Source organism: Tasmannia lanceolata, unplaced genomic scaffold (genome assembly GCF_043159265.1).
Source record: "Tasmannia lanceolata isolate RefF3 unplaced genomic scaffold, GAP_Taslan_0.1 ptg000012l, whole genome shotgun sequence".
NCBI lineage: Eukaryota > Viridiplantae > Streptophyta > Magnoliopsida > Canellales > Winteraceae > Tasmannia > Tasmannia lanceolata.
The window spans coordinates 41,482,217-41,495,000 of NW_027518689.1; the positions used below are offsets into that span (position 1 = coordinate 41,482,217).

The 12,784-nt window shown below is 38.0% G+C and overlaps 1 protein-coding gene across 1 annotated transcript in view; it reads right to left on the minus strand.

Moving 5' to 3' along the window:
- Nucleotides 1–3,029: 3,029 nt before the first annotated feature.
- The window catches only part of LOC143888248 (transmembrane 9 superfamily member 1), a 17,380-nt gene continuing 7,625 nt past the window's right edge, over nucleotides 3,030–12,784 (minus strand). Inside the window, exons 8-12 of the mRNA XM_077392609.1 lie at nucleotides 12,525–12,691; nucleotides 9,456–9,550; nucleotides 4,619–4,992; nucleotides 4,220–4,493; nucleotides 3,030–3,510 (exon numbers count right to left, since the gene is read on the minus strand). Coding sequence (XP_077248724.1) covers nucleotides 3,443–3,510; nucleotides 4,220–4,493; nucleotides 4,619–4,992; nucleotides 9,456–9,550; nucleotides 12,525–12,691 — 978 coding nt within the window. The 3' untranslated portion in view covers nucleotides 3,030–3,442. The remainder of the gene's footprint in view (nucleotides 3,511–4,219; nucleotides 4,494–4,618; nucleotides 4,993–9,455; nucleotides 9,551–12,524; nucleotides 12,692–12,784) is intronic.

Sequence of the window (12,784 nt, forward strand, 5' to 3'; positions counted from 1 at the left end):
TCCTACACATATGTGTAGAGAGTTCTCTACACACTAGCATAAAATACAGTGGAAGCCCACATTGTTTGGGTGATCTAAGCCATCCATTTTAAAGGCCCTCACATAGATAAGGTGTCTACAAAAAATCAGATCCATAGGATCATCCCAACCCTACGATTTGTGAAGGTAAAATGAATGTCTTTAAATCTTCACAAAACCATGGTCATAAATACACTAGGAGGACTGTCCCAAGTAAAAAGAAAAGGGCAAATAGATCACTTCCCTAAATTTGTTAGGAAAAAAAATCAATGGTTTAGACTTTAGAACATCCATTCATGTGCGCCTCACTGTGCTTTTTAGACTATGCACACTGTATGTGCATGCTAAGGGTGCAACTTGGGTTGAGCTCAACTCGCCCGATGGATTCAACACGATTTCAGCTCGAGTTGGGTTGACGTTTGCTCAGGTTGGGTTGGGTTTAAGGTTGGTAAAAGCCAACCTGATTTAATTTTGGGTCGGGTTAGGGTTCGAACCCTGTCCTCCTAATTTTATCTTTATTTTATCACTATAGTTGGGGCTGTAATAATTAATGCCCCATAAGTTTATAATCACTTATATCCTATTGTGTAGACAAGGAACCAACATTTTTCCATTGCTGATAATTTGCACTCTCTTATTTCTAATACTTAATATAAAAATTCAATGATATAAGACGGAAGAGAGTACCAACGTAGTGATGGTTTGGGCACCGCTTAAGATGAGAGATCACTGCTTAAGATGGTTTGGGCATATCCAATGTAGGCCTTTGGATGCTCCAGTGACAAGAAGTGACTCATGCCACGTTGATGGAGTAAAAAGATGAAGGGGCAGACCAAAAACAACTTGGGTAAAAATAGTGAGGAAAGAAATGATGACTAGTAACATAGCAAAGAACATGATCTTGGATATGAGAGAATGAAAGAAAATGATCCATGTAGACGGACCCAACTAGTGTCAGAATTAGACTTAGTCAATTTGAGTTGGGTAGATTCTTTCACCCTCTTCATGCAATCATGCAAATTTTCTAAAGGATTCAGTAGCCGACCCTAACTAGTTAGGACACAGGCTTAGTTGAGTTGAGTTGAGTTGAGAGTACCTTATTAGGAAACATTGTTCAAAATACATACATATGAACAATAATTCTATTCAAAGTGTATATTGTAATGTAAGTACTTACTGTTCAGTCAGTGGTATTTATTGTGATAATTGTAGTAGTGTGGCAGTGGCAATGACATCAATAGCAGTTGCAAGCAAGGCAGCAACACTCAACTGTCCCCTTACAGTGACTATACGAGGTCTCAAGTTTTTTTTCTTGCTAGACTGACATGTGTAGATCCTAATGCACGAGAAACGTCGGTAGATGAGAAAAGAGTGGAATTTTTTCGAAGTACTACATGGCTAAGGGTAAGGGAGGTGGACAAGTGCCTATCTGGTTATTAATACTCTCTAATAGCTTATGTAAAATGCGGCCACCAATAATATAAATTATTAGAGCCCCAATTGTACTTTCAAAATGTTAGGATTATGTTTTTATATTATTTTTTTCTATTTTTACCCTTAGTGAACCAACGAAACATAATGAGAATTCTATCCGTAGGCTTGAAAACTTCTCAAGTATTATTCATGAAAATCAAGAAGAACCAACAAGATTCTCATTGATTATTATACTAAGCTTTGATTTGACTATCCTCCAATCTCTAAAGAGATTCCGCACCCAGCACATATTCTCCATATAGATCAGGAAAACTTTCTTTCAAGAACCATTACAAGAGCTGAAATTAATGAAGTTATTCTTATGGCTAATCCAAATAAAGCTCTGAAACTAGAGCGTTTTAACGGGGCTTAAAAGACGTATTCTTATGAGAGGAATGATAAAGGGTTTTAACGGGGATTAAAAGAAGTATTCTTAGGAGAGGAATGATAAAACTGAAGGGCACCCTTGCAAAAACCTGCTACAAGGGTACCCCCATTAGTCCATCTCAACGAAGTTTATTTATAAGGGCTCAGAAAAATATTATAACGGCGCAGACAAATATAAGATTAAAGGATCAATGAATGCCATTTGTTGAGAAGGGCCGATAGGAGTGCCCTTGTAAATGGTTTTTTGTAAGGATGCCCCTTTTGATTACTTGGGACACTTAGCAGCAGTGTATCAATGACTGCAGGGGGCTGATGTACTTCACGTCAGAAGGATTCAATGGGGCTGGTTGCCACGTACATTGCTGGGTGTCCCAAGTAATCAAAAGGGGCGGATATTTAGGACAATCCCTCCAAAAGAAAGTTCATACTATTAGTTGGTATAACATATGCCAGAAAATGTGAACGTAGTCTAGGGCTAAAGAAGAATCATTGAATGGAACAAAGTAACACTAGGTCTTCAAATATGATTTCTTGGTAATGGTAGATTTTCAATCTGGTGTGAACGAGTAAACCTCAAGAATATCAAGGAAATATCCATTTAGAATATCACTATTTCTTTATCTGCACCTTAGGGTTTGAGAAGTGTTTTAAATATTGGGGAAAATATAAACTTTTGGTTTCACCCCTGGCAGCCTCAAGGAAGCCTTAATTGCCTACTCAAAAATAAAAATAGTTTGTGACTTGAGGCTTCCAAAATGACTCCACTCCACCATTAGCAGTCTGATGAAGGATGGTGTTGGGAATCTTGATTTATTCTCAAATCCTTCATTGACAAATTTGTGAGAGTTGGATCATTCTTCCTTAAAAAGTGCTTGAAACTCTTTTAGAGCCAAATTTCATAATTTTATTGGTAATAGATCAATATGGTATCCAAATAGATCATGAAGTTTTGAGTCGTGCTTGCTCAGCGTGGGAATGAAAGAAAAATAGTCAGATTTTTCTCAAATGAGGAATTCTCATGGCCTTAGAAAGCTCGAGGTAATGTAACTGATATCAAGAAATGCATTGACAGATTCTTATATTGGAAACATTTCCATTACCATAGAGATAAGGAAACGAGACTGATGAGACGCCATGGCAGAACTGAAACGGGGGCATAAAACAGTAGGATTGCATAAGATTCGTGATTTGTAATGGAAACAGAGGATCAACAAGAAAAAACTAAGGAGGAGTACAACATGCATCCCTTTGTGAAGTAAGCTAAGAACGGAGTGAAACCTCAGTAACTCTAAACAGGTAGGTGGGAGTCAAATATGCTATCTAGATATGACACTATCTCTCTGCTAAATATGTAAGAAGGCTTTCACTTACGGCCAAAAAATGTAAAGCCTCAAAAAGTCCAGAGACAATTACAAACCCCTCTAAAAGCCAGGCCTGAGATTCCCACATGCACTTTCTAAGCCTCTCAGGAGTAACTGGCTTTTTTCATACATTCTTGTCTCAACTATCTGATTTTAGCAAGCTCTCTCCCTCTGTCTGCCTTAGTCTTGTCTGGGTCCCTCGCTTAGTCACATTTGATGTTCCTGTAAATCCTCCTCACAAATAGGGTAGAGCCCAGATAACCAACAGCTCCTGTACATTACAAAAAAAAAAAAACAAAGGAAAAAATCCAAGATCAAGGAGTGGATTCATCATTCCGAGGGGAAAATATTTTTCTGTTGGCTCAGTCATTTTGTGCGGAGTTCCATGAGACATCACTAATTTCAACTAGGGTGCACAACTTGGGTCGATTTTTGGGAATTAAGGTTGAGCTTTTACCATAAAATTGGGTCGGGTTCGGGTTGATTCCAATTCATTTTTTAGCGAAAGCTCAACCTGATCAGACCCAAGTTGCACCCCTAGATAGAGATTTTATATGGTGGACGGCCGTGCATGCATGTGCAGCCCCAAAATACAGTGGAGCTCACATTTTTTGGGTGATCCAAACCATTCATCTGTTAGGCCCTGACATATAGATAGGGGGTGCCCAGAATTTTTTTTATTTTTTATTTTTTGAATGGTGCAGAAAATCTTCTCCATAGGGTGATCTTAACCCTATGATCCAAAACCATCATTTGTTGGGCCGTCCGTTTTAAACTGCCACAAATTGAAGGGGTGGGATCATCCTATGGAGAAGATTTTCTGGGCACACCCTATCTACGCTAGGGCTCAACAAATGAACGGTTGGATCACCTAAATAATGTGGGCCCCACTCCATTTTTTGGGCTGCAAGCTCATGCACGGCCATGAATCATATAATCTCTCCTGAAACTAAAACCACAAATATAGGTAGAATACTTACCACAGAGGATACCCAAACCGAGACAAAACATCAGTGTGTAGCCAAAATAAAAGCTGGTCTGGAAGAAGCCTGACATCTTGGTCTTCACATAGTAGTAGTATATGGAGTAAAGGTACACATATACAGCAGTCGATGCTGCAGAGAAGAATGACGTCCATTGCCAATGATAGTTCTCGGCATTCAGCAAGAAATATGTGCCCACGATTGTGACACAGACGGTGACAACTATGAGAATCAGGAAAACCAGCAACATAAAACCATATACATAATACACCTGCCGAGCAAGATACCAAAAAGAAGCATAATCAGGTAAAGTATTCAAAGTTATGACACTAAAAAACACACTAGAAATAGATTGAGAAGGACTCGATTGAAAAGGAAAAGGATGATAATGATTACCTTGTAATTCCAGAAGGATGTGAAGACAAAATACATCTCAATGAATATACTGCCAAAGGGAAGCAGACCTCCCATCAGGGACACAACAGATGGAGTGAGATACCATTTCTTCTCAGGGATAGGACGAGGAATGGTTTTCACACGGCAGGGATTATTTGGAGCACCACTCCAGTTTCTGCCGACAACCGTACCAAGAAGTGCCAGAGGGAATGAAATAAATGCCCAAATTATGAACACGACAACCATTGTCCCAAAAGGAATAGCTGCTAGAGATCCGTAGAATATAGCGATTGTGTTTAGTATGAACCCAATTCCAAAGCACAAAAATGGGAAAAGAGATGCGGTGAGGATCATTGACTTTATCCAGGTTTTACCTGACAAGATGAGATAGAAGTAAGCCTTCACTAAATATATGAAAACAATCCTGTCCAAAAGGCGATGATATTTTCACCCCCCCTGCAGTACGCATTCGCCCCCTCCCCCCCTCTTTTAACGTGATTTGACGTCAAAAGCGTTACAGTTGCCCATTGTTCACGTTATAAGGGGGCGCATACGTACTGTGGGGGGGGGGGGGGGGGGGGGGGGGGGGAGAATATCATCGCCCGAAAAAAAAACTTCGTTAACCAATCAAATCAGCAAGGATTGGACAGTCCTCGACCAGAGAGTACCAGACATGCCGAGCAAAAAAATTGGCTGATGTAAATACTGAACTCCAACTAAGAAGAGAAGAAATAACACATGGTAACCAGTGTTGCATGGATTCAGATTCGCGTGTAGGGATTCGAGGTGTTGGATTCGGCAAACCCCCAAAAGTAGGATTCGGATTCGGTAATTTTTAAATAAAATAAAATTTTCAAAATTATATATATATATATGAGGAAAGTGAAGCTACACCACCGGTGTAGTTAACTTAGCTACACCGCCGGCTTAAAATACAGTGGGCCCACATTGTTTTGGTGATCCAAACCATTCATTTGATAGGCCCTCACATTGATAGGGTGTCCACCAAAAATCAGCTCCATAGGATCATCCCAACCCTACGATTTGTGGAGGCAAAAATGAACGTGTAAAAACCTTCACAAATTTGTCCATTTTTGCCTCCACAGTTTGAAGGGTTGGGATGATCCTATGGAGCTGATTTTTGGTGGACACCCTATCTATGTGAGGGCCAATCAAATGAATGGTTTGGATCACCAAAACAATGTGGGCCCATTGTATTTTAAGCCGGCGGTGTAGCTAAGTTAGCTACACCGGTGGTGTAGCTTCACTTTCCTCTATATATATATATATATATATATATATATATATATATATATATATGAGGTGGCTCTCACAAAACATAAGGGGTTACATTGTTAGGACGATCCAAAGCATCCATTTGAAAGGCCCCATCATAGATAGGGTGTGTACAAAAAATCAGCTCCATTGGATCATCCTAACCCCTCCAAAAGTGGGGGCAAAAATGAATAGCCACGTTTTGTCCACAAATCTGCCCATTTTTTCCCCCACTTTTGGAGGGGTTAGGATGATCCAATGGAGCTGATTTTTTGTACACACCCTATCTATGATGGGGCCTTTCAAATGAATGCTTCGGATCATCCTAACAATGTGGGCCCCCTTATGTTTTGTGAGAGCCACCTCATATAAGCTTATATGAGGGCACCCTCAGGAACTCTACTCTCTCTCTCTCTCTCTATATATATATATATATGAGGAAAGTGTTGATAACTTATGGTGTGCTTAAGCTCTCCAATCACATGGGTCCCACATTTTCTGTGGTGATCCAAACCATTCATTTGCAAGGCCTTATCATAGATAGGGTGTGTACCAAAAATCAGCTCCATAGGATCATCCTAACCCCTCCATTTGTGGAGGACAAAAATGGGTAGATTTGTGGACAAAGAATGTCTGTCCATTTTGACCTCCACAAATGGATGGGTTAGGATGATCCTATGGAGCTGATTTTTGGTACACACCCCATCTATGTAAGGGCCTTTCAAATGAATGCTTTGGATCATCCTAACAAAGTAGGCCCCCGTGTGATTGGGCGCTTAAGCTCACCATAAGTTTCCTATATATATATATATATATATATATATATATATATATATATATATATAGAGAGAGAGAGAGAGAGAGAGAGAGGAAACTGTTGGTGAGCTTAAGCGCACCAAACCTATGGTGCGCTTAAGCTCCCCAATCACATGGCTCCCCAATCACATGTGGTGATCCAAACCATTCATTTGCAAGGTCTTATGATAGATAGGGGGTGTACCAAAAATCAGCTCCATAGGATCATCCTAACCCCTCCATTTGTGGAGGACAAAGAATGGGCAGATTTGTGTCTGTCCATTTTTGTCCTCCACAAATGGAGGGGTTAGGATGATCCTACGGAGCTGATTTTTGGTACACCCCCTATCTATGTAAGGGACTTTAAAATGAATGCTTTGGATCATCCTAACAAAGTGGGCCCCCATGTGATTGGGCGCTTAAGCTCACCATAAGTGGGCCCCCAAGTTTGGTGAGCTTAAGCGCACCAACAGTTTCCTCATATATATATATATATATATATATATATATATATATATATATATATATATATGAGAAAAGGGTTCCTAAGGGTGCCCTCATATAGCTTATATGAGGTGGCTCTTTAAAAACATAGGGGCCCCACATTGTTAGGATGATCCGAAGCATTCATTTGAAAGGCCACATCATAGATATGGTGTGTACAAAAAATCAGCTCCATTGGATCATCCTAACACCTCCAAAAGTAGGGGCAAAAATGGATAGACACATTTTGTCCACAAATCTGCCCATTTTTGCCCCCACTTTTGGAGGGGTTAGGATGATCCAATGGAGCTGATTTTTTGTACACACCATATCTATGATGTGGCCTTTCAAATGAATGCTTCAGATCATCCTAACAATGTGGGGCCCCTATGTTTTTAAAGAGCCACCGCAGCTAAGCTTAGCTGAGGGCACCCGCAGGAACTGCAAGCTCTATATATATATATATATATATATATATATATATATATATATATATATATATATATATATATAATTCATGAAAAAATTGAGGGTAGAGGGTTGAGGCGAGTTTTGTATTAAGAGAGTTAAAGGAGGAGGGGGTTGATGTTTGAGGGTCGACGCGCTAAGGTTTTTATTAAAAGAGTACGGGTTTTGCTTTCATATAAAAAAAGTTAAGAAGAAAATACGTTTAAAGGGAAAATATATAGAATTCACATTTCAATAGAGACAACGGTGAATTGGATTCGCCCGAAAAAAAGGGGATTCGTGGACACGGCTACGACAAGAATCTGGGTGTGTCCCACGTGAATCCATGTCCGATTCGGATGCGGAGACGTGTCGACACGGATTCGGCATAGGGGGGCAAAGAATCCATGCAACATAGATGGTAACGAATTCAAGAGAAAAGTAGAATAAAGCAACAGATCTTGTAGAATTTCAATCCAGTTAGTTGTTGACTTAACATGTCAACTAGGTCATTAAGACAAATTACGGCACTTCTAACTTAGGCCTGATTATTAGCAGAATAATACGAAAATGACTAAAAATTATTATAGCAGAAAAAACTATAAAAAATGTTTCAAAAAAAGATCGGTCACTCGAGAGAGCTTTCAGAAAAAAAAAATTCAGAATATCTAAAACAACTTTATGCACTTATTTTACATAATCGACATGCAGAAGAAAAAAACCTCTAATATGATTTTTTTAATGGTAAAAATAAAAAAAATTCTAATATTATTGAAAGTGTCATGGGAATGAAAGGTGGGTTTCAAACAAAAACTCTAATATGATTGAAACCCATCTTTCATTTGCATGGAATTTTCATGGGAAATCACTCTAAACATTAAGGGGCCGTTTGGATATGCGAATTTTAGAATCTAGGTTTTAGTTTGAAAACAGTATAAAAGGAGGTTCATGATCAAGCTGCTATATGTTGTCCTAACAGCGTTTCTTGGATTTTAAGTAAGAAATCCAGGTTTTAAAATTCTCACCTGCATCCTGAGATTTCTAAAACCTGGAAACACGGGATGATCTGCTACGCTTGCTGACGGAAAGAAGGGCGGGAAATCAGAAAACGAGGCTGGTCCGCTTCTTCTCTCGTCTCTCATCTACAATTTTGAAGAAATCCCGGATTCTAAAATCCGTGTATCCAAACGGCCCCTAAATATTAATGAGTACTCTTACGAGTTTTTTATTGTTTTGTTACATCTCAAGTGAGTCAAGTGTCTTGCTATATCTGAAAATTTGCTTCAATTTCCACCGCAGTTTATGTTTACATTAGCTGTAAATTACTTTTCTTTGTGAGAATTATTCACATCAAGCAAAAATTTTGAAAGCCTGAAAGGACCTTTAAAAAGGGCAGCCCAGTGCACAAGGCTCCCGCCATTGCGGGGTCTGGGGAGGGCTAGACGTACGCAGCCCTACCCCTGCTTAGCAGAGTGGCTTTTGAAAGGACGTTTCTCTTTTGAAATAATTTTCCAAAATGCCTACTAAATACTGAAATGCAATCTTAACTGGATTTATTGATGGTTTCCAGAGAATCAGATGAATGGTTGAGAACAGGCATCTGACCAAGACTGTTGATACCAGTTGAACTGGGAACCATCCAGCAGCAGATCCAGTCAAGTTTTTGAAGCGTAAGATGAGATAAAACATGACATGGAAGTAAAATGGTAACTTTCTATATGCCTGTTATCATAAATATATTAAAAAAAGCAAATAGACTCAAAAACATAATCGTATATTTCATAGTTACAGGGTATTAACATAAAAAACAAGCAAGAGTATTTGGTGCAAACCATACCGCCACTGCGTGAGTAAAGCCCACCACTAACATAACCTGAAATGAATGACGTAAGAGCATAACATACTATGAAAGTAGTGACAATCGCTCCTCTCCTGGACCAATCACATTACAGGTAATAATAATTAGAAGAAACTAAGACCAAAAGAAGCATTGCATTTAAATACAGGAAGCAGATATTTATAAAGCCAGGACACTTAGCGGGATGCATGATCACAACAAAACTCAAGATAATGTGAAAGGAAGTGGGTGATTGAGTGCATCAGCAAAGGCCTAAATATATCTCCAAGAACTCAAACGCTAAGGGCATGTTTGGCTATGCTGAAAAATGTTTTATGGATATGGGCTATCAACAACGGGCCGGATTCAGTTCGGATCCGCCCATTTCTGGGTCATGACCTTCTCGGGTCCTGATCAAATTGGATATTAATCAGATAATTCCTTGAATCCTACCCTCGGTGCTTGAATCCAAGTACCATTTGGACCATCCAGGATCCAACAACAAAATAAAAAATTATTTTACAACCATTACAAAAAATTGCGAATGTATGTTACTACCTAGTGAAATGAGTGCATACTTACATAGTTGTTCATTATAACAATTTAGACTAAGACATGTTATAAAAATTAAAAAAACAACAACATTAATATGTGAAGGATTTTTTTGTAATTTTTTCATAACCTGAACTGATGACATTTCAGTGGATATTGAACATGGATCCATAATTATGCAGATCCTGATTGGATCATGAAATATGGATCCGAAAGGGATCCATCGGATTAAACTTAGTGTCCAACTCCATTTTAATTGATCAAATCTTGAGAATCCATTGGACCATCCCGGTCCATTGAAACCCCTAGCAATGACAGAAAAGTCAATTATTCTGGAAAAAATCAGGAAAAAAAAAAAACAGGTGTTCTCAAAAGAAACAAACCTTCATGCATCAAAACTGCAGTAACTTGGAAAAAACTTGCCGAGTACATCAAGAGCAGGTATTTGGAGACCTGAGATGTGGCAAGTTTTTAAACAATGGGTGACACTAATACTCATGATTGAGGGTCTGATAGACCATCATACTGAGATAATGATCCCCAATGATGCACTTTTCCAGGTTAAGTGGAGTTCAGTTTTTGACAAGAAAGGGCAGCTCAACCCTTCTATATGATTCAATCAAAAAACCTGAATGCTATAGAAGACTGGCAGATGTTTTTATCAAGATTATCTCCAACAGAAACATGTAGAGTTGTCTTTTATCAAACAATGGATTCAGCCTCTTGCGGCGATACAAGGACATCCGTCCCTTGAGTACAACTTTAACATAAAAACATGTCGATAGCTATTAAAATTTCCCTGGCTCCTGCATGAACATAGTTAGCAAAACGTGATTCGGCAAAAAATGGGACATTAAAAATTCGGGTATAATATGGCCTTGGTTAAAAAGAAACCGCAGTAAAAAAGATGGTCGAATAAATGAAAACACAAAAACTCGCTTAAAATTTTGTCATTTACGAAAGATAGCAGGGTAAAGTTGGAAAGTTAGCCAAAGAAATGTGCTTCATACGTTAAAATGCCGTTCAAAACAGCGAACTTACTATTAAACGGTTAGCCAAATAAAAGCAGCAATTGAAGTAACGCACTAGCTCTTTCTTCTTGTGCTTCAATAAAGCGCTTTATTACCGTTCAAAAAATGAAAAAAAAAAAAAAAATACACTAGCGCACTCCTCGATAAAAGCAAAACTTCATTGCTTCATTTGCAAATTTATTTTCCATAGTGTTTTCTTGTCAATGAAACTACGAGATGCATCTCTATGGATAGGTATGAGCATAGGAGCTTACTTGTTAAGAATGAATTTTTTAACTTCAAAACACCTACTCAATAGACAGTTCATTCAATCCAAGGAAATCAGAAGATCATGATTCCCATATAGTCCATATTTCAGGTCCATGAAAGACGCACGAGTCATTAACAACTAAATAGATCAAATAGATACTACTATTCAATAATGGAAAAAATCATGCTTTGATATGCTCTGCGGGTGGGAACTAGAAAGGTGCAAACTCTAGTACTACAAGATAAAAAATTTGTTTTCTAATAGATAACACATCTCTTTTTTGGATGGTTTAAAAATAACACATCACTAGATGATACATTTAGCTCTCTTATGAATGCCTAACTCCAATGCACGAATACATTGGTCATTCAATTTGCATGTGAGCATAGAAAACAAACATGAACCATTACAAATACAAGCATATTTTACTTGACACGAGTAAGGGTTTTGTTATAACAAAATTTAGAAGTACGTAATTAAAATAAAAAAAAAGGGTTGAGAGTTAAAACAATCAATCAAGTACTCAAAGGCCCATCGATTCAATCGATTGATCAACACTCCACTTGAGTTAACAAGGCAATTTAATATTTAAAAGTGAAAAAGAAAGAAAAAATCAGATGAGTAATCAAATATCTCAAATAAATTGAATGCCTCAACTTAACCAAGCTTTATGGCTCAACCTAATGCTAAAAAATGTGAATGACTTGATCAAGTAATCGACCACTTTTGACTCAACTTAAACTAAGGTTAAGTGTTAAGAAGGCAACTGGATCTTTAGAAAAGAAATATTAATGAGTAATCAAACATGTCAAATAAATAGAATTTTCTTATCTCGGCACAATCAAGTATTATGGCTCAACAAAGTGCTCAGAAAAGTTAAATGACTCGTTTGAATAGTTGAATACAATAAAGAAGAGCTTGTAGCATACAAAAATACAATAAAGAACCGATCCAGGCAATGTTTTCTTTCATGTCATGTGAGCAGATGCAATATTACATCAACACAAGCATGTTGCTTTCTGTTTATCATAAGCAGAAATAGGTTCAATTTGCCATTCATAAAAAAAGTAAAAATAAAAGAAAGAAATAGACTGCATTTGAGATAATTCAGCATGCAAGCTAATTTTCAACATATAAAAATACCCATAACAAAAAAATGATAATTGATCAACCATCAACCAACTATATAGGATACCACAAACTGGTAATAAAAACTAGAAGTTGCTTCACACATACCCAATGTACAACATTCCGATTATTGCCAATATGATGACGAGGAGAACAAGCATCGCAAGCTGAGCACCTGTACCAACAACTGCTGAAAGCACAACCAAATTACGAGGAGGACGAAATACATCTCCATGCACCAGCTTCCAACCAGACTCTTCATTCACATCTCTTTCCTGATTATTAAAAAAAATAGAGAGAAACTTAAAAATCAGGATGAAGGTAAACAAGAGTCACCCAACATTCAGGCTGCTAGCACCTATTAAAAT